This window comes from Lonchura striata, chromosome 33 (genome assembly GCF_046129695.1).
Source record: "Lonchura striata isolate bLonStr1 chromosome 33, bLonStr1.mat, whole genome shotgun sequence".
Lineage (NCBI taxonomy): Eukaryota > Metazoa > Chordata > Aves > Passeriformes > Estrildidae > Lonchura > Lonchura striata.
The window spans coordinates 3,031,475-3,056,372 of record NC_134635.1 but is presented as its reverse complement, the minus strand read 5'-3'; the positions used below and the strand labels follow the sequence as shown (position 1 = coordinate 3,056,372).

The following is a 24,898-nucleotide window of genomic DNA, read 5'->3' as shown; positions in this document are numbered from 1 at the left end:
AGACCCCAAAGGGATTCATCCCCCCCGGGATCAGCGCCTCCCCCCAGCAGCCACCCCATAAATCCCCCCGGAATCAGCACAAGCTGCTCCCCCAAAATCTCCCCCTCCCGGGGACTGGGGAAGGTGCCCTTGCCAAAGTCTCTGGAAAAGGGAGAAAAAAGCTTTAACCATCCATGGAGCGAAGGGAGAGAGGGGGGAAAAAATAAGGAAAAAAGGGGCAAAAAACAACCCACAACACAAGGAGAAAGCGGCGGCGTTACAAAAGGAGCGGCGGGGCCGGGGCTGCTCGGCCGCGCGGGGAGCGGCTCCCGGCCCGGAGGAGCGAAGGAATCTCGGGCTGGGAGCGGGACCGGCGGCCTCTGAAATGTTTGTCTGTCTGTCTGTCTTTCCCCACGCTCTCCGTTTGTTTCTCGGGGCTCCCGGGAGCGGGGCCGGGGCTATTTCTGCCCGCTGATGGACTGGGATATGGAGCGCGGCGGGATCATATCCAGCAGGTATTCCCGCTGCCGGTCCGCCAGGCTCGACGCTTTGTGGCCCCCGATGCCGGCGTTCAGGTACGCGATGTTCACTCCTGGCGGGAGCAGGGACCCTCCGGCACGGCCGACCCCGGGATCCACCCGCGGAGCCTCCCGCGGATCCCAGGGATCATCCCACAGAGCCCACGGATCCCAGGGATCATCCCACAGAGCCACAGATCCTCCCACGGATCCCAGGGATCATCCCACAGAGCCCACGGATCCCAGGGACCCTCCCACGGATCCCAGGGATCATCCCACAGAGCCCACGGATCCCAGGGATCATCCCACAGAGCCCACAGAGCCATGGATCCTCCCAGGGATCATCCCACAGAGCCCACGGATCCCAGGGATCATCCCACAGAGCCCACGGATCCTCCCACGGATCCCAGGGATCATCCCACAGAGCCCACGGATCCTCCCACGGATCCCAGGGATCCTCCCACAGAGCCCACGGATCCCAGGAATCCTCCCACAGAGCCCACGGATCCCAGGGATCCTCCCACAGAGCCCACGGATCCTCCCACAGAGCCCACAGTGCCCACTGATCCCGTCCCTTCCCATGGATCCTATCCCATGGATTCCATCTCATCCCACTGATCCCATCCCACTGATCCCATCCCATCCCATCCCATCCCATCAATCCCATCCCGCTGACCCCAGCCCCGTTCCCGGCCCTCCCGAGGCGGCGGGGCCGTACCCGGCATTCCCAGGAGCCCTCCGGCCACGGAGAGCTGCGGGGCCTGGGCGAAGTTGGAGAGCATGGAGCGGGCCGAGGTGGGAATCCCGCGCTGGAGGCTGCTCTGGGGCTGCGGGGCCTGCGGGCACGGGCACAGCGTTGGGATGGCACCGACACGGGCACGGGCACGGGCACGGCGTTGGGATGGCACCGGCCCGTCCCCGTGCCCCGCTACCCCGTTATTATCCCGCTGTTATCCCGCTGTTATCCCGCTGTTATCCCGCTGTTATCCCGCTGTTATCCCACCTGCCGGAGCGTGTGGTGCCGCAGGATCCCGTCCTGTTTGCCGACGCTGGGCACGGCGGGCGCGGCCGTGGGCGACAGCGCTGCCTGCTGCTGCAGCCGCTGCTCGATCTCCTGCGGGAACAGCGCCCGATTGTCCTCGGGAACGCCGGGCAGCGCCCACGGGAACGCCGGGCAGCGCCCACGGGAACGCCATCCCATCGATCCCCAGTGAGAATGCCACCCACTCGACCCCATGGGAATGCCACCCGCTCAATCCCACAGGAATGCCATCCCATCGATCCCCAGTGAGAATGCCACCCACTCGATCCCACGGGAATGCCATCCCATCGATCCCCAATGAGAATGCCACCCACTCGATCCCACGGGAACGCCATCCCATTGTTCCCGCCCGCTCAATCCCACAGGAATGCCACCCCATCAATGCCCATGGGAATGCCACCTGCTCAATATCCCATGGGAATGGCACCCATCAATGCCCATGGGAATGCCACCCCATTCAGTTCTTCAGGAATGGCAACCTGACTGGTGATGGGATGAGTGGGATGGGGTCAATGGGAACAATGGGATAGGATCAATGGGATGGGATCAATGGGATGGGAATAATGGGAACAATGGGATGGGATCAATGGGATGGGATCAATGGGATCAGTGGGATGGGATCAATGGGAACAATGGGATGGGATCAATGGGATGGGAATAATGGGAACAATGGGATGGGATCAATGGGATGGGATCAATGGGATGGGAATAATGGGAACAATGGGATGGGATCAATGGGATCAGTGGGATGGGATCAATGGGATGGGATCAATGGGATGAGTGGGATGGGATCAATGGGATCAGTGGGATGGGATCAATGGGATGAGTGCGATGGGATCAATGGGATGGGATCTATGGGATCAGTGGGATGGAATCAATGGAAATAATGGGATGGGATCAGTGGGAACAATGGGATGGGATCAATGGGATTGAATCCATGGGATGGGAGCAATGGGCTGGAGTGGGACAGGGCGGTGTGGGATGGTGTGGGATGGTTTGGGATGGCTGGGATGGGATGGGGATAACGCAGTGGGATGGGACGGGGCGGTGTGGGATGGTTTGGGATGGTTTGGGATGGGATGGGGATAACACGATGGGATGGGAACGGGGCGGTGTGGGATGGTTTGGGATGGTTTGGAATGGGATGGGGATAACGCAATGGGATAGGACGGGGCGGTGTGGGATGGTTTGGGATGGTTTGGGATGGGATGGGGATAACGCAGTGGGATGGGACGGGGCGGTGTGGGATGGTTTGGGATGGTTTGGGATGGGATGGGGATAACGCAGTGGGATGGGAACGGGGCGGTGTGGGATGGTTCGGGATGGTTTTGGGATGGGATGGGGATAACGCAATGGGATAGGACGGGGCGGTGTGGGATGGTTTGGGACGGCTGGGATGGGATGGGGATAACGCAGTGGGATGGGACGGGGCGGTGTGGGATGGTTTGGAATGGCTGGGATGGGATGGGGATAACGCAGTGGGATGGGACGGGGCGGTGTGGGATGGTTTGGAATGGCTGGGATGGGATGGGGATAACGCAGTGGGATGGGACGGGGCGGTGTGGGATGGTTTGGAATGGCTGGGATGGGATGGGGATAACGCAGTGGGATGGGACGGGGCGGTGTGGGATGGTTTGGGATGGTTTGGGATGGGATGGGGATAACACAATGGGATGGGACGGGGCGGTTTGGGATGGGCTGAGCCCGCTGGAAGGGGCCGTGCCGGGCGCTCCCGACCTGCTCCTGCTGCAGGGCCTTGACGAAGGCGTTCTTGAGGCGATTCGTGTGCTCGGCCTTGAGCGCCTTCTTCTGGTTGGAGGTCTGGCACTGCTCGCACAGGATGCGCCCGCCCTTCTCCTGCTTCCAGTGCGGCGTGAAGTCGGTGCGGCACTGCGCGCACACGAACGGCTCCACGCGCGGCACCGCCGGGGCGCTCTTCCCTGCAAGGCACCGGCACGGCCCCCTCAGCACCGGCCACGGCGGCCCAAAATCCCCACCGAGACCGCCAAAAACTGGGCGGGGATACGGAAGAGTTTGGCCAAAATGGCGCCAAACGGTCAAAATCCTGAAAATTTGGTCTAAAATGACGCGAGTCTGATTTGAAATCCTGTGAACCTGTTAAAAACCTTTGAATCCACGCCAAAATTTCACAGCTTCCCCCCAAAAGCCCCACCATCTCCATCCGTAACCCTTCCAAGCACCCTCCAAATCCCACAACTTTGCCCCAAAGACTTTACCCTAAACCCCAGAACTTCACCCTAAACACCACAAATTTGTCCTAAACCCCACAGCTTCACCCTAAACCCCACAACTTTACCCTAAACCCCACAAATTCACCCTAAACCCCATGAATTCACCCTAAATCCCATGAATTCACCCTAAACCCCACAACTTCTCCTTAAACCCCACAACTTTACCCAAAACCCCACAAATTCACCCTAAACCCCACAACTTTACCCTAAACCCCACAAATTCACCCTAAACCCCATGAATTCACCCTAAACCCCATGAATTCACCCTAAACCCCACAACTTCTCCTTAAACCCCACAACTTTACCCAAAACCCCACAAATTCACCCTAAACCCCACAACTTTACCCTAAACCCCATGAATTCACCCTAAACCCCACAACTTCTCCTTAAAACCCACAAATTCACCCTAAACCCCACAAATTCACCCTAAACCCCACAACTTCACCCTAAACCCCACAAATTCACCCTAAACCCCACAACTTTACCCTAAACCCCATGAATTCACCCTAAACCCCACAACTTCTCCTTAAAACCCACAAATTCACCCTAAACCCCACAACTTCATTCTAAACCCCACACCCTTACCCTAAACCCCATGAATTCACCCTAAACCCCACAAATTCACCCTAAACCCCACAACTTCTCCTTAAAACCCACAAATTCACCCTAAACCCCACAAATCCACCCTAAACCCCATAAATCCACCCTAAACCCCACAAATCCACCCTAAACCCCATGAATCCACCCTAAACCCCACAAATCCACCCCAAACCCCACATCCTCATCCCGAAACGCCACGAATCGTGCCCGGAGCCCCCGGAGCGGCCGGAGCCGGCGGACAATGACCTTGGCTGTCGATGACGCTCTGCACCACCTCCTCCAGCCCCACCATGTAGATGAACTCGCTGTTGGCCGCGCTGGGCAGGAAGTGCAGCAGCGGCGCCGGCGGCTTGGGCGGCGGGATCTCCAGCAGCGTCTTCTCCAGCTGCTTGCGGAGCGCCAGCTTGGCGGCCGCCTGGGAGTTGGCGGCGTCGGAGAGGGCGCTGGGGCTGGGGAGAGGGGAGGAGACGCGGGCCACCGAGCCCGGCTGCATGTGCGACGCGAGGTTCATGTAGATGGCGGAGGACGACGAGCGCTGGCACGGCACCGAGGAGCCGGATTGCTGCGGAGGAGACGGGATCAGGGCGGGAGTTTGGGATTTTGGGAGTGCCGGGAGCGCCGGGCTCATGGAGCAGGGCCTGGGCAACCCTGGGAGCGCCGGGAGCGGGGACACAAGGGCTGGGAATTTTGGAGGGGAGGCGTGAGCAGGGGTGGTTGTGGGGTGGAGGTGGTGAAAACCAGTCCAGACCAGTGAAAATTGGTACAAAGCAGCGCTCGAAATAGGGCTCAACCAGATCCAACTGGCCTGAACCAGTAGGAACCGGTAAAAAACGAATGCAAACCAGTACAAACCAACCAGTGCCCAGGCAGCCCAAACAAGTGCCCAGGCAATCCAAATCAGTGAAAACCAATCCAAACCAGTGCCCAAGCAGCCCAAACCAATGCCAAGCCAATCCACATCAGTGCCAAACCAGCCCAAACCAATGCCCAACCAGCCCAGACCAGTGCCCAGCCAGCCCAAACCAATGCCAAGCCAATCCACACCAATGCCCAACCAGCCCAAACCAGTGTCCAGCCAGCCCAAACCAATGCCAAGCCAATCCACACCAGTGCCCAGCCAGCCCAAACCAGTGCCCAGCCAGCCCAAACCAATGCCCAGCCAGCCCAAACCAGCCCAAATCAATGCCAAGCCAATCCACACCAGTGCCCAACCAGCCCAGACCAGTGCCCAGCCGGCCCAGACCAATGCCCAACCAGCCCAAACCAGTGTCCAGCCAGCCCAGACCAGTGCCCACCCAGCCCAAACCAGTGCCCAGCCGGCCCAACCCAGCCCAGACCAATGCCAAGCCAATCCACACCAATGCCAAGCCAATCCAAACCAGTGCCCAGCCAGCCCAGACCAATGCCCAGCCAGACCAAACCAGCCCACACCAATGCCAAGCCAATCCACACCAGTGCCCAGCCAGCCCAGACCAATGCCCAACCAGCCCAAACCAGTGCCCAGCCAGCCCAAACCAGTGCCCAACCAGCCCAAACCAATGCCCAACCAGCCCAGACCAGTGCCCAGCCAATCCACACCAGTGCCCAACCAGCCCAAACCAGTGCCCAACCAGCCCAGACCAGCCCAGACCAATGCCAAGCTAATCCACACCAATGCCAAGCCAATCCACACCAGTGCCCACCCGGCCCAGACCAGTGCCCACCCGGCCCAAACCAGTGCCCAGCCGGCCCAGAGCCGTGCCCAGCCGGCCCAGAGCCGTGCCGGGCAGCCCGAGCAGCGACCCACCGGCTGGTAGTTGATGGCAGGGCTCATCCCGGGCGTGGAGCTGCGGACCAGGCCGGGTTTCTGGGGCCCGCGCTGGCCCTGGAGCTGGGCGGGGCTGGGGGCGATGACGCGCTGGGACATCAACATGTGGGGCAGGGCTGAGCTGGCGGCCGAGCGGATCACGCTGTGGCCCTGCCAGGGAATCCACCGGGAATCAGGGAATCAGATCCCGCACCACAGCCCTCGCCACCCCTCCCAGGGCTCCCGGAGCTCAGTGACAAACTCTGAGAAAAGTGAGGGAAACCTGGAGCATCGATGCCTTGATCCACGGAATTCCTGCTTATCCAGAATCCCAGTTAGCCTCTAATGCCCCAAATCACTTTTCCCCAGGCTGTCCTGGATTTTATAGGATTTTGGCCTTTTCTCCTGCTCAAGCTGGCACATCCCTATTTCCCATGGAAGGCTGGAATTGATGCATGGTCCAGGAGAGAGGCAGAAATCCATGGAGCAAACACTTCCAGGGGCTTTTCCTCTGGGAGCAGCAGGAAGGCCTTGGGGAATTCCCACCTCCAGGTGGGACACCGGAATTTCAGAGGATCATGGAACACCCAGTTCCACAAGGATCACTGAGCCTAACTCCTGACAAACCCAAATCCAACCCCAAGGAACTGAGGGAATTCCCCCGCTTCTCGGGAAAAACCCCTCAGCTCTTTGTGCACCCCCTAAAAATTGGCATTTTCCAGGAGAAACGGGAATGCTCACCTGTAATGTCCTTAAATTCTGCGGCTCCACCCCCTGAGCTCCGGGTCGGGAGGGGATCTTGGACAGGCCCTGCTGCCCGACGTGGGCGGGGGACGGCTGCACGATGGACGCGGCGTTCTGGACAACGGGAGTCTGGGGAGGCAGGAGGGAGATCCAGGATCAGCACTGGGAGTGGGAATCCAGGGGCAGAGCTGTGCGTTTGTGTCCCTGGAGTTGGGGATTGGAGAGGGAATCCCACGGGAGGACTGGAGGCTCCGTGTCCTCCCCTTCCCTCCCAGCCCTCACCTTCTGCACCACGTTTTCCTTCTGGAGTTGGCTCTGCCGCAGCTTCTTCAGGAGCACCAGCCGGGCCTCCTCCAGCCGCAGCTCGTCCCGGAGCTGCTTGATCAGCTGCTGCCGCTCCTCCAGGCTCTTCCCCTGGGAAACGCCGGGCACAGCGTCAGCAAGGGAGAGGGGGGAAGCCAAATCCAAATCCAAGTGGGAATTTGGACCACAGGTGCACCTGGAATTTGCTGAGAAACGCCCTAAATCCTTCACCCCCCGCCTCACCCCGCGCCTTTCCCGGGATGGAATTCCCGTTCCCTCACCTTGAACATCTCCAGGTTGGCCGCCTTGAGCCGCTCCTCCATGCGGGAGCTGGAGCGGGGGCTGGAGGCCTCGTTGTCCGACAGCACGATGATGTCCGGCGACGGGGTCAAGCGGCCCCGGTCCTGGTCACTGTGGGGGAAAGGAATCCGGGTGAGCTGGGAATCTGGGATTTGGGGAGCCCCACCGAGCCAGCAATGTGGGATTTTGGGGATCCCCCTCATTCCAGCACGGATCCGGAGCGGCGCGGCTCCCCTGGACACCGGGAGGGAAGGGTTCCCTCAAAAGCACTCCCTCACCCCTCAGGAGTGCAAATCCCACCTGGGAACCAGGTGGGAATCAGGAGCGTGTCCTGGTGCTGGGATGGGAGGGAATGGCAGGGATATCCAGCCTGGAATCGCTCATCCTCACTGCGGTGGAGAAGGGGCCGAGCTCCCCCCGTTAATGGCACCGCTCCAAGCCTATCCCAACCCAAATGTGCTGGAGAAACCCATTCCAGAAAGGAAAACCTGCATGAAAATCCAACTGATCCAGCACCGGGACACCAAAGGAGCAGCAGGGAAGAGAAATAAACCAAAAATCAGCAGTGGAGCCCAGCAGGATCCAGGCAGGATCATCCCGGCAAAGGAGACTCCAAGAAAAGCCCTTTGCTACCCTGGATTTCACTCCTGCTGCGGGAGAGCCTTGGAAAACTGTGGGATAATCCAGCTCAGAGGCAATTCCAGCTCCCTGGAAGGTCCCTGGAGTGAGGGGAGACCATGGAATGTCTCATCCCAAACTGTGAGCTCTGAACACCCGGAGGGAGCCCAGAGCCGAATCCGGCTCCCAGGTTTGGCTGCTCCGAGGGTGGGAAGATGATCCAAGCTGGGATTGCCTTCATCTCCCAAACATTCCAGCTGCTTTTGTGGATATTCCGAAGCAGCAGGGCACGGAGCTGCCCCTGCTCCAGCAGAGAAATTCCAGAGCATCCCAAGGACAAGGAGCCGGTGGGAGCACATCCAGGAATTCCAAACTGGGCTGGCACATCGGGAATAATTCTGCAGGAGCATCCGGATACATCCAGGCTGGATTCCTGACATTCCACCAGGGGAATAAGGCAGAGCCAGAGTCCAAATCCAAGAGGGAAAACGGAGCCATCCATGAGGAATCACCAATTTTTGCATTTCCTTTGTCCAGGGAAGAGCAGAATTCCAACAGAATCACTGGAGGAGGAGCCACGGCGAGGGAGGCAGGTAGAGGTGAGGAGAGGTGGAGCACATTCCCAAGGAAAATCCAGGAAAATGAGACATTCCCAGTCCCACTTCTCAACTCAGAGTAGAATATTCCCACCTCTTTCCAGGGCTGATTTCCTGATCCGAGTATCCGTGTGCGATGCTGGTGCTCCACTGGGTAAGCTCATATTGCACAATATCCAAGGAATTCCGCCCAGGATGCAGCCCACGACTCCACACTCGGAGCAGGACCCTTCAGGAACACCTCCCACTACCCCAGGCTGCTCCAAGCTTTGTCCATCCTGGCCTCAGACACTTCCAGGGATGAGAAATCCCCAAATCCCAGGACAACCTGTGCCACCAGCACAGGGAACGATTCCTTCCTGATTCCTTCCCGCTATCCCACCTGCCCTCTGTCCGTGGGAAGCCGCTCCCTGTCATCCCACCGTTCCCCCCAGCTCTCAGCCTCTCCAGGACCCCCCAAATCCCATTTAACTCCCATGCCGGCTCCTCCCGCCCCGCCAGAGCCCGGAATTGCCGGCACCCACCTCCTCCTGGCGCTCATGTCCACGGGCTCGTCGTTGATGTTCTCCTTGCCGGGCCGGGCCGCGCTCCGCCCGTCGCCGTGGGGCCGCAGGCTCCCGTTGAGCTTCTCCTCGTAGCCCTTGATCCCGTCCGGCTTCACCGGGAGCTCGTGGGGCACCTCCAGCCCCGCCAGGTCCTTGCGCTTGAGCAGGGCCAGCATCTTCAGCCTCTCCATGGCCTCGTGTCCCTCCATCTTCAGCCGCTTGGCCAGGACGTCCTCGCGCTCCTCCGCCGGCTCCAGGCTCCGCTTGAGCAGGTTCAGGCGCAGCGCGTCCTCCGTCATCCGGTCCATCCTGAGGGACAGGGACACTGTCAGTGCCAAGGAGCCCGGTGAATCCCCCCGGATCCCCCCGGGCTCAGCTCGGCTCCCTCGGGGAGCTCCGATCTCCTCACAGAGCTCCGAGCTCTCGGAGAGATCCAATCTCCTCATGGAGCTCTAACCTCTTAGAGAGCTCCAACCTCACAGAGCTCCGAGCTCTTGGAGAGCTCCCATCTCCTCACGGAGCTCCAAAGCCTTGGAGAGCTCCAATCTCCTCATGGAGCTCCAAAGCCTTGGAGAGCTCCAATCTCCTCATGGAGCTCCAACCTCTTAGAGAGCTCCGACCTCCTCATGGAGCTCCGAGCTCTTGGAGAGCTCCAATCTCCTCACAGAGCTCCAACGCCTTGGAGAGCTCCGATCTCCTCATGGAGCTCCAACGCCTTGGAGAGCTCCGATCTCCTCATGGAGCTCCAACGCCTTGGAGAGCTCCGATCTCCTCACGGGGCTCCAAAGCCTTGGAGAGCTCCCATCTCCTCATGGAGCTCTGACATCTCAGAGAGCTCCAACCTCACAGAGCTCCGAGCTCTTGGAGAGCTCCCATCTCCTCATGGAGCTCCAAAGCCTTGGAGAGCTCCAATCTCCTCACAGAGCTCCAAAGCCTTGGAGAGCTCCGATCTCCTCACAGAGCTCCAAAGCCTTGGAGAGCTCCAATCTCCTCATGGAGCTCCAAAGCCTTGGAGAGCTCCGATCTCCTCGTGGAGCTCCAAAGCCTTGGAGAGCTCCAATCTCCTCATGGAGCTCCAACCTCTTAGAGAGCTCCGACCTCCTCATGGAGCTCCGAGCTCTTGGAGAGCTCCAATCTCCTCACAGAGCTCCAACGCCTTGGAGAGCTCCGATCTCCTCATGGAGCTCCAACGCCTTGGAGAGCTCCGATCTCCTCATGGAGCTCCAACGCCTTGGAGAGCTCCCATCTCCTCATGGAGCTCTGACATCTCAGAGAGCTCCAACCTCACAGAACTCCGAGCTCTTGGAGAGCTCCCATCTCCTCATGGAGCTCCAACCTCTTAGAGAGCTCCAACCTCACAGAGCTCCGAGCTCTTGGAGAGCTCCCATCTCCTCACGGAGCTCCAAAGCCTTGGAGAGCTCCAATCTCCTCATGGAGCTCCAAAGCCTTGGAGAGCTCCGATCTCCTCACGGAGCTCCGACCGCCCCAGTCCCCACCCAGGTCAGGAGCTTCCCCCTCTGTAAGGCCCTGAAATCCTGGAGAATGGCAGCACAATCCCTCCTTTGGGATTAAACCCCACGGATGCGGCTCAGCAAGGAAGGGGACCTGGGATGAGCCCCCTGGGGAGCCCTGGAACGCCAGGAAATCCCCCACCACGTGGATTTCCAGGCAGGAATGCTCAGCAGCTCCGGGGATGGAGGTTTGGGCAGCTCCATCCCCGCCCTCCCACCTCTCCGGCTGCCCCGCCTCAGCTCCAGGTGCAGGAATGCCCTCTGGAAAACAGGCGGGAGCCGCAGAGCCCATCCCAACCCCATCCCAAGCCTGGAGCCCATCCCAACCCCATCCCAAGCCTGGAGCCCATCCCAACCCCATCCCAAGCCTGGAGCCCATCCCAACCCCATCCCAGGCCTGGAGCCCATCCCAACCCCATCCCAAGCCTGGAGCCCATCCCAACCCCATCCCAGGCCTGCTCCCAGGCTGATAAGGAACCAGCTCCACCTGCAAACCAGCTGGGCGAGGCCTTTCCCTGCGGAGCAGGGCCGGGGACCAGGACAGACACCTGGGGAACGGGTGGGAATTCCACGTGGCCGGCTCGGGAACACCGGGAATTCCTTGCTCCGCAGGGAACAGAGAGAGTCCCCGCTGAGGGCGGCCGGGTCCCGGGCACCGGGAGCTGCCCCACGCCTGCCCGGCCCCGAGTCAATCCCGGGATAAACCTTCCCCTGAGCCAAGCTGCCGCCAGGAGGAGGCTCTGGCTCGGGTACAAATCCCCGGGATGACGCGTCCGTCCGTCGGCACACGAGTTCAGCTCCCACTGGAGACAGCAGGAGCGGGGGAGGGCAGCAGGAAAACGGACGGAAATCCCAAATATGACCTGCGAGAAAAGGCGGACGGAGCCTCCAAGGGAGCACCGAGGGCTCTTCCCTACCTGCTCGTCCCGTCTCTCCGCACGTCTCCCAAATTTAGCCCGGCAAGCCGGGACAGGCCGCGGGAGCTGCTCCCGCCCCCGTCCCGCAGGAGTGACCCCGGGGGGATCGGGGATGTTCCAGACACCCCGGGAGCGCTGGGAGCCGCGCCCGGCGCTGCGGCGGAGCCACCGGGAGCGCGGCCAGGAACGGCTCACGGCTGCTCCCGACACAGAGGAGGAGGAGGGAGCAACATCCCACGGGACGAGAGCTCCCCACGGACAGCCGAACTGAGCACGGAGCCGGGATCCAGCAGGGAGATCCGGGATCTCCTGGACCAGCTTCCTGCTCGTCCTCTCCCCGGGGAGGAAGGAGCCCGCAGGAATTCCAGAGACCCCCCCAGCCCCTGCTCCATCACCAAGGTGGTCCCAAGGGCTGCTTCTCCTCTGGTATTCCAAACAAATCCAAAGTGCCCTTACCGGGAATGGGGCCCACCACTATTTAATCCACTCCAGAGGTTTTCCAGGCTCAGCCAGATCCAATAAAAATTAAATTAGGCTTCGGATTCCGTACTGAATGGGGCCCTTTGGCTGGAGGGGGAAGGGGAGGATCCACTGGGAATTTCCAGGGGAGAGCTCCTGATTCCATCCAGAAATCCGCAGCAAAGAGCAGGAACGATTCCAATCCCAGGAATTGGTCTGGAGGTCGGAGAGGCGGGAGGCTCCGTGCCGGCCCCGCTCCGGTCTCGGCACATCCCAAACCGGATCATCCGGCCCCGCCGCCCTCCGGCACAGCCCCCGGGGATCCGGCACGTCCCAGGGAACAGCCTCGGCCTCTCCCTTCAGCTTCACCAAAAAAAATCCTCCTCACTGGAACCAAATTCCCAAGTGGTGGCAAAACTCGTGGAAAACAGGAGCTAAATCCACGGTGTGCCTCCGACCGGGATCATCCCCGGGAGCACCTTCCCTGAGTGCCTGGAAACAGGAACCTGGAGCCGGGGGAGAGGCAGAATTCCAGAGGCTGCTGGAGTGGGATGAGCAGGGTGGGCTGGCCCGGCCTTGGAACGCGTTCCAGGAATCCCGGCCTCGCTCCGTCCCGACGGCGACTCCCAGCCCTCCGTGGGGACGCTGCTCCTCGGCACGTTCCGCTGGCTCCGGGCGCTCCTCCTGCTCCCAAGGGCCCGGCAGGACGGCTTTGGTGCTCGCAGACAAACGAAGCAGCGCCTCGTTTTCCATGGATATTGGATGCGGCGCCCACAGGGAAAAAAATCCAACCAAAAAAAAACAAAAAAACCCAAAAAAACCCCAAAAAAAAACTCCTCAGCGGGAGGATTTGAAAGGCTGGAACGAGCGAGTTGGGCCGAAAGAAGGAATATTCCAGGAAGAAGTGGGAATATCCAGGGAGAGATGCAGCCAGGAGGGAAAATATCCCGGGATTTCCCGATGGAATCCAGAACCAAGGCTTGGCAGCACCAGGAGTTCATTCCAGCCGGAGTTTATCCAGGGAGGTCCCAGCCCCTTCCCAGCCTCCCTGCAGGGTTTTCCGTTGGGTCAATCCCCACGTTGGTCTTCCAGCCCCAATTCCCAGCCTCGGAGCCTCCAGAGCTCATGGAGGGGCTGTAATTCCTGATCCAGCAGCAGGAATGATCCCTGATCCTCCAGGAACGATCCCTGATCCTCCAGGAACGATCCCTGATCCACAAGGAGTGATCCCTGACCCCCACGAGGGATCCACGTGTCCCCACTTCCACGAGGTCTCCCCAGCACCCTCTGGTTTCCCAACCCCGCTCCAGCAGCGCCGGAATTCCGCCGGGGCCGAGGTGGATCCCTGGGATCCAGGGCAGCGAGGATGGGAAATCAGGGATAAACCAGCCCAGCTGCTCCTTGGGAAGCCTCTGGTATTCCTGCAGCGGGCTCAGGGGACCCAGAGCATCCCCCAATTTCCGTTTGGGGCTGGAATTCCAGAATTAATCCCAGGAAAGACCCAGAATCCAAACCCAACGTGACCCCTGATGCTCCACGGGGCATCCAACCCTGGAGCCAAGGTGCTCCGAGCGGCTCCAGCTCCATCCCGGCCGCTCCAAACCCAGGACATCACCCGGATGCGAGACTGACGGAACAAAACCCGTTCAAATCCAACTAAAATCCCGTTTTCCCGGGATCAGGGAGCAGGCACCGCCGAGATCCAACTCCTGCAGCTCACCTGGGCGCGCTCCCGCTGCCCGAACCCCCCCCCGAATCCCAGGATTGCGGCGATCCCGTGGGAAATCCACAGGGCTGGCTCCTCATCCGGAGCCGTCCGGCTGGAATCCTGCTCCGGGGGCTTCCCGGCGCCCGGCACGAGGCAGCTCCGATTCCATCTGGGCTCGGCACATCCCGGCGTCGGCGTCGTAAAACGCGTTCCGGCACGGAACACAAAATGGCTGGCTCCCAGGGCGAGCATTCCCAAGGAACGCCAGGAAAAGGATAATCACCGAAAAAGGTCATTAGGATTTAACGGCTCGGCGGCCGGGAGCGGGATCCGGAGCGGGATCCGGGAACGCCGCTGGAAAGGGAAGGGAAAAAGGCTCCACGGCTGGACAAAAACCGTGCTGCTGCCAGTCCTGCTGCTCCGGGACATGGCCAGGAATCCCGAGGAGCGCCCGGCTCCGGCTCCGTGCAGGAATCCTGAGCAGGTAAGGGAGGCTGGGGGCGGCCGGCGGAGATTTCCTCCGGGCTTAAAGCGACGCCAGAAAAGCCCCAAAACGGCCCCGGAGCCACCCCAGCACCCACAGGGACACGGCTGCTCCCGGGAGGGAAAGGGAACGGGAATACGGCCGAAGATTTGGGAAGATAAACGGAAGGGTCGGGATGGGAGCGGGCACCGGGATGTGGCAGAGGGGGAATTCCTACGGAGCAGACTGCTCCAGGAGTTCTGCTGCTCCCGAATCCCTGCGCGGGGACACCTGTCCCTGCTCCGACACGCCGGCGCCAGACTCTGCACCCCCCGATTCCCGATCTTCCAGACCCTGGATCCTCCAGACCCTGGATTCTGGATCTCCCAGACCCTGGATCTCAGATCTCCCAGACCCTGCACCCCCGATTCCTGATCTCCCAGACCCTGGATCCTCCAGACCCTGGATTCTGGATCTCCCAGACCCTGGATCTCAGATCTCCCAGACCCTGCACCCCCGATTCCCGATCTCCCAGACCCTGGATCCTCCAGACCCTGGATTCTGGATCTCCCAGACCCTGCATCCCCCAATTCCCGATCTTCCAGACCCTGGATCCTCCAGACCCTGGATTCTGGATCTCCCAGACTCTGCACCCCCCGATTCCCGATCTTCCAGACCCTGGATTCTGGATCTCAGATCTCCCAGACCCTGTACCCCCGATTCCTGATCTTCCAGACCCTGGATTCTGGATCTCCCAGACCCTGCACCCCCCAATTCCTGATCTCCCAGACCCTGGATCCTCCAGACCCTGGATTCTGGATCTCCCAGACCCTGGATCTCAGATCTCCCAGACCCTGCACCCCCCGATTCCCGATCTCCCAGACCCTGGATCCTCCAGACCCTGGATTCTGGATCTCCCAGACCCTGGATCCCCCCGATTCCAGATCTCCCAGACCCTGCATCCCCCCAATTCCAGATCTCCTAGACCCTGGATCCCCCCAGTTCCGAATCTCCCAGACCCTGGATCCCCCAAATCCTGGATTCCAGATTTCCCAGACCCTAGATCCCCTGGATTCCAGATCTCCCAGACCCTGGATCCCCCCAATTCTGGATCTCCCGGACCCTGGATCTCCCAGACCCTGGGTCTCCCAGACTCTGGATCTCCCCAATTCTGGATCTCCCAGACCCTGGGTCTCCCAGACTCTGGATCTCCCCAATTCTGGATCGCCACCACCAGCTCAGGACATCCCCAGATTCTGCAAGTCCGGGTCAAGTACAAAACTAACAATGGGAAGCAGGAAAAGCAGGGAAGGAGGAGAATCCTCCCTCCCAAAACGAGCTTCCCTTCCCTCCTGAGTTTGTGTTCTTGTCCGACTCCGTTTCTCGGGAGCGGGAAATGCCGGTGCCGTGTCCGGGCCTCACACCTCCTCCCACCCCAGGATTTTTGGGATGTGGGAGGAGAGCAGAATTCCAGAACCTGCTTCATGCCCTGAAATGGAGGGGGAAAGCCCTGAAAACTCCACAAAGTCTGGAAGAGAGATAAAAAATTCCAGGGGATCCGGCTGGGACGGCCCGTTTTGGGAAAAGCCAGCCGGAAAACGCTCTGGGAAGATAAAATCCAACAAAAAATGATGGGATGGAAGGTGGGGGGGGGGAGGGAGCGCCCGGCCCTGGCCCCCTCCCCATCCGGGATGACGCAGACTTCCCAGGCTTCCTTATATAACGCTTCCCGATTTCCTCGACTGCGGGCGCTGCCTTTGTGCGGCTCCGGCGGGCCATCGATCACCAACGAATAACCCGATCGATAACTCGATCGATCACCACCGGGAACGGGGCGGCGGGGGTGGGCGTGACACGGATCCCAGGCACCGTTACTCCCGCTATTTTGGTATTTTTGTCAGCCCCTCCAGGGAGGGTGGGATCGGAGCATTCCGGAATAGAACAGCGATAGTGGGAGCATGGATGAGGTGGGGAAGGAAGGGGGAAAAGGAATCACGGATCCCAGCACCAGCCAGCGCTCGTTTCCTCCTTAAAACACTCCCTGCACACACTCCCGTCCCGCTGCCAAAAAACACAATAATAATAAAAAAAACCCAACAAAAAGCAGCAGCGGACGCAAAGCTGCCCTTTTGTCCGGGCGGGGACGGTGCCGCAGCGGCGGATACTCACAGGTCCGGTGGTGCCGCTGCCCGGAGGAGCCGAGGGGGCGCGGGGGCGGCGGGGCCGGGCGGCGGCCGGGGCCGGGCAGGGCCCCGCGCTCCATCGCCCGCGGAGCCGCCGGAGCCGGAGCCGCGCTCCGAGCGGGCCCGTCCCTGCCAATCATGCGCGTTCTGTTTTATTAAACAAAAGAAAAGGGGGGATGCTGACTTTTTTTCCCATCATGCCTCGCAGGGTAGGGAAAAAGGGAAGGGAGGGAAAAAGGAGGGAAAAGGGAAAAAAAAAAAAAAAAGGGGATTTAAAAAAAAAAAAAAAAAATTTAAATTTTTTTTTTTTTTTTTTTTTTTGGGAAAAAGGAGGGAAAAGGAAAAAAAAAAAAGGGAATTAAAAAAAAAAAAAAATTTAAATTTTTTTTTTTTTTTGGGAAAAAGGAGGGAAAAGGGAAAAAAAAAAAGGGAATTTAAAAAAAAAAAAAATTTAAATTTATTTTTTTTTTTTTTTTTGGAAATGAGGAAAAAAATTAACTCGCTCCCCACCACCAAAAAAAAAAAAAATATAAAAAAATTCCGCTCGCGAGTGGTTTGGCACCTCCCGATGTGGAAGTGGCTCTGGATTTTGGGGGGGGGGGTAATTTTTCCTGGGATTTCGGCGCTCCGCGGCCGCCCCCTCCCCCCGCTCCTGGCCCCCCGCCAAACTTTGTCTTCATTCATGGAAGCGCCTTCCCTCCCCTGGAATTTTAACTGTTTCCCTCCCAAAAAACAGCGTCGGGGCCGCCGCGAGCCGGGATCCGCCCCTCCCATTCCCAAAAAAAAAAAAAACCGCGGCCAGAGGTTGGATCCGGCGGCGGAGCAGCCGGGCAGGAGAGGATGCGGAGGGATCCGGGAATGAAACGGGAATGAACCGGGAACGAACCGGGAACGAACCGGGAATGAACCGGGAATGAACCGGGAACGAACCGGGAATGAACCGGGAACGAACCGGGAACGAACCGGGAACGAACCGGGAATATGAACCGGGAACGAACCGGGAATGAACCGGGAACGAACCGGGAATATGAACCGGGAACAAACCGGGAACGAACCGGGAATGAACCGGGAACGAACCGGGAATGAACCGGGAACGAACTGGGAACGAACCGGGAACGAACCGGGAACGAACCGGGAATGAACCGGGAACGAACCGGGAATATGAACCGGGAACAAACCGGGAACGAACCGGGAATGAACCGGGAACGAACCGGGAATGAACCGGGAACGAACCGGGAACGAACCGGGAACGAACCGGGAACGAACCGGGAATGAACCGGGAACGAACCGGGAACGAACCGGGAACGAACCGGGAACGAACCGGGAATGAACCGGGAACGAACCGGGAACGAACCGGGAATGAACCGGGAACGAACCGGGAACGAACCGGGAACGAACCGGGAACGAACCGGGAACGAACCGGGAATGAACCGGGAATATGAACCGGGAATGAACCGGGAATGAACCGGGAATGAACCGGGAACGAACCGGGAACGAACCGGGAACGAACCGGGAATGAACCGGGAACGAACCGGGAACGAACTGGGAACGAACCGGGAATATGAACCGGGAATGAACCGGGAATGAACCGGGAATGAACCGGGAACGAACCGGGAACGAACCGGGAATGAACCGGGAATGAACCGGGAATATGAACCGGGAACGAACCGGGAATGAACCGGGAATGAACCGGGAATATGAACCGGGAACGAACCGGGAATGAACCGGGAACGAACCGGGAATGAACCGGGGGACCCCAGGATCCGGGAATGTGCTGAGGGATCCGGGAATGTGCTGAGGGATCCGGGAATGTGCCAAGGGATCCAGGAATGAACCAAGGGATCCCAGAGAATGTGCCCAGAAATCCCAGGGAATGTGCCGAGGGATCCCAGGGAATGAGCAGAGAGATCCCAGAGATCCCAGGGAATGTGCTGAGGGATCCAGGGGATGGAGAAACCCAGGGATGGAGAATGCCAGGGATTGAGAATTCAGGGGATGGAGAAACCCAGGGATGGAGAAACCCAGGGATGGAGAATCCCAGGGATGGAGAATCCCAGGGATGGAGAATCCCAGGGATGGAGAAACCCTGGGATGGAGAATCCCAGGGATGGAGAATCCCAGGGATGGATAAACCCAGGGATGGAGAAACCCCAGGGATGGAGAATCCCAGGGATGGAGAATCCCAGGGATGGAGAATCCCAGGGATGGAGAAAACCAGGGATGGAGAATCCCAGGGATGGAGAATCCCAGGGATGGATAAACCCAGGGATAGAGAATCCAAGGGATGGAGAAACCCAGGGATGGAGAATCCAAGGGATGAAGAATCCCGGGGATGGAGAATCCCAGGGATGGAGAATCCCAGGAGATGGAAAATGCAGTTTTACACTAAAACACGGCAGATTGAGACGGGATATTGGGAATTCCGTAGCCAAAGGAATATCCTGCCCTTGTTCCAGCACTCCCTATGAGGGCGGGGCGGTCCTGGCACGGGTTATCCCGGGAATCTGAGGCTGCCCCATCCCTGGAAGTGCTCAAGGCCAGGCTGGACAGGGCTTGGAGCAGCTGGAAGGTGTCAGATTCCCCCACAACACCCCCATAATCCCATAATCCCCAACATCCACGGCTTCATTCCACCCCTGAGGTGAGGAAGTCTGGGAATTCCGTAGCATTCCAGCACTGGAACCCCCAGTTTGTCTTTATTGGATAAAACGGAACAATTTGGTTTCCAAAGGGGGAAAGGATTAATTAGCTTTAATTGCATGCTCGTTTCCATGGATTTATCAGCTAATGAGGGGGTGGGATGGGCCCTGGGATGATTTATTCCAGGCTGCGTCCATGGAAAACGCAGAGGGCACAGGAGAGCAGCAAATTCCTTTATTTCTCCATTCCCTGCTTTTTCAGGAGCATTCCAGACCCTTCCATCCCTGTTTTTGCTGGTGGGGATTCGGGAAGGGATGAAATCCTTCCCAGCACTCCCGGGGAGGTTGATCCCTCCCATCCCTGCTCCGGCCTTCCCAACGGATCCTCCCGGCCAGGATGGGGAAAGAAAGCGCTAAAACATCGTTTAATGGGATTTGGGGGTTTTTCCCTATGGATCCATTCCCTGGGAGCTTCTGCTTCCAGGCTGAAAAGGTCTTTGAGGAAGTGTCCGGCCAGAGCTCCTCCTATCCCAAATCCAAAGGATCCCTGGATCTTCTTCCCCACTGGTGAGAGAACAGAGAATTCCTGGATCCAATTCCCTCCTCCCAAACCGACGGCACCGGCGCCATCCCGACCCGGCCTCGCGCCGACACCGCGCCCTCGGGAAGAGATTCTGGAAAACTGGAGGATGGCTAAGCAGGGAAAGGGACGATTTTTCCCCAAATTGCCATCCAGAGGGAATCCAAAGCTGGCTGATCTCCAGGGAAGGAGGTTCCACCACAAACTCAACGCGGCCCAAGGATTGCCATGGGAAGGTGGGAATCCATGATCCCATTCCTACGGATTCATCCCCCCCAAGAACGAGTCCTTTGCCCGATGGGAATTCGGGATTCCCATCCCAGCGCTATCCCAAAGCACAGCGAGGCCATTCCCACCCACATCCAGCAGCTCCAACTTCCCAGCCCAGCACTTCCAGCGAGGAAATCGGGATTTCCTCAACCTTTCCATTGGAAAAGCAGGCCTGGGAGTCTGCCCGCTCTTCCAGCCCGCGGCAGCGTCATTCCGAACGCTCCAGCCACGGATCCCGAGGTGGGATTTGCAGGAATTCTCGCAAGGAACAACCAACCAGCCTTGGGAATGCCCCCATCGCACCAGGAGGTGTTGGAATTTGCCACGGCTCCAAGATTTAACTGGAATCCAGGACTTAATAAAGAGCAAAATGCACCAAGTTTGGCGTTACTCAAGAAGGGCCACGGGACAGGTTTGGAATTCCCTGGAATTCTGCGTCGCTCCGATCGCCGCCTTTTCTCTCAGAACTCCCCACTGCGGAGGCAGCGCGGATGCTGGGATGTGTCTGAGGAGCAGGGAAATTCCTCACGGACACGGGAGGGGCTCCTCCACCTGCACCCCTCCTCTTTGAGGTGGGTTGGAACTGGGAGCAAACTGGGAACGGCCCAGATTCCCAACCCATCCTTCAGCCAAAGGCCCAACCTGCAGGAATTCCCGGAGCACCGACCTTAAAATTCCCTGGGGGCCGTGGATCCTGCGGGAAACAGCCCAAGCAGGTTTTCCAGCCAGGCCCTCCCTAAAAACTGGGATTTGGGGAGCGCACCTGGAGGGCTGCTCCTGGAGTCTGGGGAATTTTAGGTGGATTTTGGGGAACTTCTTGCTCGCAACCGACTGGGAATGCAAAAATGGATCCTGGGACGGACGACAAGGAGCAGCCTCCCCTTCCCACAGGGACACACGGCTTCGGCTCAGTCTCATCCCAAAAAACTCCAGGATTCCTGCATCCATCTTCGGAGGCTCCATGAAAGTGGAGCCCAAATTTTATTGGGAAGAACACACCAAGCGTGGAAAACGCACACAAATCCAACCCTTCCCACCACCCGCCCCAAGGAACCGGCGCCGATTCCGTCGGGATTCCGAAATGGGACAATTTCAGGATTCAGCCCCAAAATCCGTGCTCAGACCTCATCGAGTGGAATCTACGGAGCAGGGCTGGGACAGCATGGATGCAATAAGGAGCCATGGAAATAAAACCCGGCCTCCTCGGGGCTAATTTTAGGCTTGGAAGCGCCGCTCCCAACACCCTCCGGATTCCAAAGGCTGGTGCTGCTCTTCAGAGGGATTTCAGGCATATTCCAGATCCCCCCCATCCCGAATGCCCGGCTAGGATTGCCCGTCCAAGGGGCAGAGACAAAGCACTGGGACCTGAAGGGGAGAGTTATCCCCTTCCCCCAGCCCATCCCGAATCCGCCAGCGCCGGGAAGCGCCGCATTCCCGGGAAAATCACGGGAATAAAGAAAGAACCAAGCCCGGCGCCGCTGCCTCTTCCTGACCCGCTTCCCACGGATCGGGACCAGCTCCCCCAGCTCTGTGCCAGCACCAGTGCCCTTTCTTTGGGCACTTTTTGGCCCAAAAAGCCAAAGCTGGCGGGATGGGGCGCGGTGCCCGCTCGGATTCGGCGGGACACGGCAGGGCAGCTCCGTCCCGGGAATGGGCCGGAATATCCCTGAACATTCCCGGTGTCCTGCTGGAGGGAGCACCCGGAGCTGTTAAAGCACCGCAGAGGAGCCAGGCTGGCAGGGCTGGGATTGCCCAGCCTGGAAAAGGGAAGATCCGGGGAGACCTTGGAGCAAAGTGGGAACGGCTTGGAGGTGGGAAAGGGGAGATGGAGGTGGGATATTGGGAAGAAATTCAGGTGCTTCCCAACACGTCCCATCCCAGCATCCCGAGATGCTGCAGAATATCCCGAAAAACCTGGGAAAGAGCCTAAAAATATCCTGAAAAACCTGGGAAAGAGCCTCAAGTACCAACGCAGCCGTGGCAAACACAACCCCAGCCGCCATCCGGGGCTGCGCTCCCAGGACTGCGGAGCAGAATTCCAAGATCCGTGTGAAACCCAAACCCACACCAGGAACGCTGATGGAGCGAGGAACACTTTCCTACTGGATACAGAATGGAAAACTGTCAGTGAATGGGAAATAATCAGGGAAAAAGCTGAAATGACTGATTTTCCTCCCATCCGGGAAATTCCTCTCCCGAGTGGCGGATCCCGAACCCCTGGGACAGGAGACTGGAGGGGAAGGTGCTTCCAAGAGGATCCCGAGTGGGATAAATCCTGCCAAGCAGGTATTGCTGCCCCGGGAACACCTGAGGGGTGCTCCGAGGAGAGGACGCTGGAAGATGGATGGATGCTCCCGTCGGCGCCGGCCTCGTGACCGGGAACGGCGCCAGGCGCCGAGATCCCGACGGATCGGAGCCCTCGGATGGATCCCACGGAATTCCACCCTGGATCCCTGGCAGGGACCCCCCCCGGGGATGGATACGCCGGCTCCATCTCACCCCAACAGCAACCGCAGCGTCGCGGATGTCCCAAATCCTGGCGTGTGCCAGGGTCTCCCACAGTGGGCACCCCCAATCCTTAAAACCCCTGAAATTCCCAAAAAAACCGCGGCTGCCTCTGCGATCAGCCCCAGCCCCCACCCGGGAGCACCGAGGAACAGGAGTCAAATCCTCCCACACTCCTGCCAGGAGGAGGCTGTTCCCATTCCCGTGCTCCCCCTTCCTCCTCCTCCTCCTCCTCCTCCCGCCCGGCAGCGGCCGAGGAAGCTCCAGAAAATCAAATGGATATTAAAAACAAAACAAAATTAAATGAAATTTAAAAAAAAAAAGATCAAAAACGCTCTGGAAAAGCCGATCGATCCCGGCGCATCCGTACGCCGCCGCTCTTCCTCCCTGCTCCCAGATTCCCAAATCTCCTCCTCCTCCTCCCTTCCCGGCAAACCTCCCCCTCCCCCCGCCATCACAGATCCCTTTTCCAGGCTCCAAGGGGAGGGGAGAGCGCCCAAACGCCTCGATTTTGGGAATGTGGGGAAGGATTCTCCTCGGGAGCACAAATCCTCATGCCTGGCAGGAGAAATCCTCTCGGATCCGCTCCTGGCAGAGGAGCCAGCAGCCCAAACGTGGGTGAGGGAGGGTCCGTGCCCCTCCCCACCGCCTCAGTGCGGCGCTCCCACCCCGATCCCACCCAAAAACCGGGAAGGGGCGCGGGCAGTGCCCCCGGCTCCGCGTTATTCCAGGGATGGCGAAGTTTCCCTGCTGCTTTGGAGCCGGGGAAGCAGCACCGGGAAGCGACTGGAAGCAGGGGGGGCAGCAGGAAAAGAGGGAGAATCCCGCGGGGCGGAAATCCTGGATGAGGCCGGGAGCCGCTTCCAGCGGGGAAAGGATCGGGAAGCGCTCCCGAACCCCGGCGCGGAAACAAAGCGGGGCTCAGAGGGGGAGATCCGGGGGGCTCCCGGCATCCGTCCCCCAGATCCCACCGGGAACACCCCGGGCCGCCCCGCCCCTCCCCCGTGTTCCCGGGGGATTCCCCAGTGCTTCCCAAAATCCCGGCTGACCCCCAAAATCCTTCAGCTCTACCCCAAAAAATCCCTCAGCTCTGCTCCCAAAATCCTTCAGCTCTGCCCCCCAAAATCCCTCAGCTCTGCTCCCAAAAACCTTGAGCTTTGCTTCCCCAAAATCCCTCAGCTCTGCTCCCCAAAATCCCTCAGCTCCGCTCCCCAGAATCTGAGCTCTGCCCCCCCAAAATCCTTCAGCTCTGCCCCCAAAATCCCTCAGTTCTGCTCCCCAAAATCCCTCAGCTCTGCTCCCCAAAATCCCTCAGCTCTGCTCCCAAAAACCTTCAGCTTTGCTTCCCCAAAATCCCTCAGCTCTGCTCCCCAAAATCCCTCAGCTCCGCTCCCCAGAATCTGAGCTCTGCCCCCCAAAATCCCTCAGTTCTGCTCCCCAAAATCCCTCAGCTCTGCCCCCCAAAATCCCTCAGCTGTGCTCCCCAAAATCCCTCAGCTCTGCCCCCAAAATCCCTCAGTTCTGCTCCCCAAAATCCCTCAGCTCTGCTCCCCAAAATCCCTCAGCTCTGCTCCCCAGAATCTGAGCTCTGCCCCCCCAAAATCCTTCAGCTCTGCCCCCAAAATCCCTCAGTTCTGCTCCCCAAAATCCCTCAGCTCTGCTCCCAAAATCCTTCAGCTCTGCCCCCCAAAATCCCTCAGTTCTGCTCCCCAAAATCCCTCAGCTCTGCCCCCCAAAATCCCTCAGTTCTGCTCCCCAAAATCCTTCAGCTCTGCCCCCCAAAATCCCTCAGCTCTGCTCCCCAAAATCCTTCAGCTCTGCCCCCAAAATCCCTCAGCTCTGCTCCCCAAAATCCCTCAGCTCTGCCCCCAAAATCCCTCAGCTCTGCTCCCCAAAATCCCTCAGCTCTGCTCCCCAGAATCTGAGCTCTGCTCCCCAAAATCCCTCAGCTCTGCTCCCCAAAATCCTTCAGCTCTGCCCCCCAAAATCCCTGTGCAATTCTCCCCCAAAATTCCCGAGCTCTGTCCCCAGGCCCAGCCCAGCCCGCCCGCACCCCTCGGGCTCTCCCTGCTGCCCGCAGCCCCCCCAGATCACCCCTGGGCCCCCCAAATCCGCCCTCAGCCCCCCAGAATCCAGCCCCCCATCCCCCGGTCCTCCCCCCCCCTCAGCCGGGCCCTGCCCCGCCCCCGCCGGGCCCGGCCCCGCCGCCCCCGCGGGCCTCACCTGGCTCGGGGGTCGCGGGGGGCGGCGGCGGGCTCCCGGCGGGCTCCCGGCGGGTTCCCGGTGTCTCCCCGGTGTCTCCCGGCGGATCCCGGCCGTGCCGGGGGTGCCGGGCGGTCCCGGGGGTCCCGGGCCGGGCGGGCGGAGCAGACGCGGCCGC

The 24,898-nt window shown here is 59.5% G+C and overlaps 1 protein-coding gene across 2 annotated transcripts; it reads right to left on the bottom strand.

The window, feature by feature from the left end:
- Positions 1 to 363: 363 nt before the first annotated feature.
- On the bottom strand, positions 364 to 24,869 carry GATAD2B (GATA zinc finger domain containing 2B). 2 transcript variants are annotated; one of them, XM_077789417.1, is made up of 11 exons: positions 24,742 to 24,869; positions 9,263 to 9,592; positions 7,506 to 7,635; positions 7,204 to 7,335; positions 6,919 to 7,050; positions 6,178 to 6,348; positions 4,638 to 4,953; positions 3,277 to 3,479; positions 1,501 to 1,611; positions 1,216 to 1,333; positions 364 to 571 (listed from the first exon to the last, which is right to left on the bottom strand). In XM_077789417.1, exons 2-11 carry the CDS (start codon positions 9,589 to 9,591, stop codon positions 438 to 440), a joined length of 1,776 nt encoding a protein of 591 aa, XP_077645543.1. In that variant the 5' UTR covers position 9,592; positions 24,742 to 24,869; the 3' UTR covers positions 364 to 437. The 2 variants fall into 2 exon arrangements, with proteins under 2 accessions (XP_077645543.1, XP_077645544.1); XM_077789418.1 differs by lacking the exon at positions 24,742 to 24,869 and adding an exon at positions 16,511 to 16,572.
- Positions 24,870 to 24,898: the final 29 nt, after the last annotated feature.

Coding starts and splice junctions, on each gene's coding strand:
- GATAD2B (XM_077789417.1), bottom strand. CDS start 9,591: ATGGACCGGATGACGGAGGACGCGCTGCGCCTGAACCTGCTCAAGCGG. Junction 7,051..7,203: donor AGGAAAACGTGGTGCAGAAG/GTGAGGGCTGGG, acceptor CTGCCTCCCCAG/ACTCCCGTTGTCCAGAACGC. Junction 1,612..3,276: donor AGGCCCTGCAGCAGGAGCAG/GTCGGGAGCGCC, acceptor CTGTTCCCGCAG/GAGATCGAGCAGCGGCTGCA.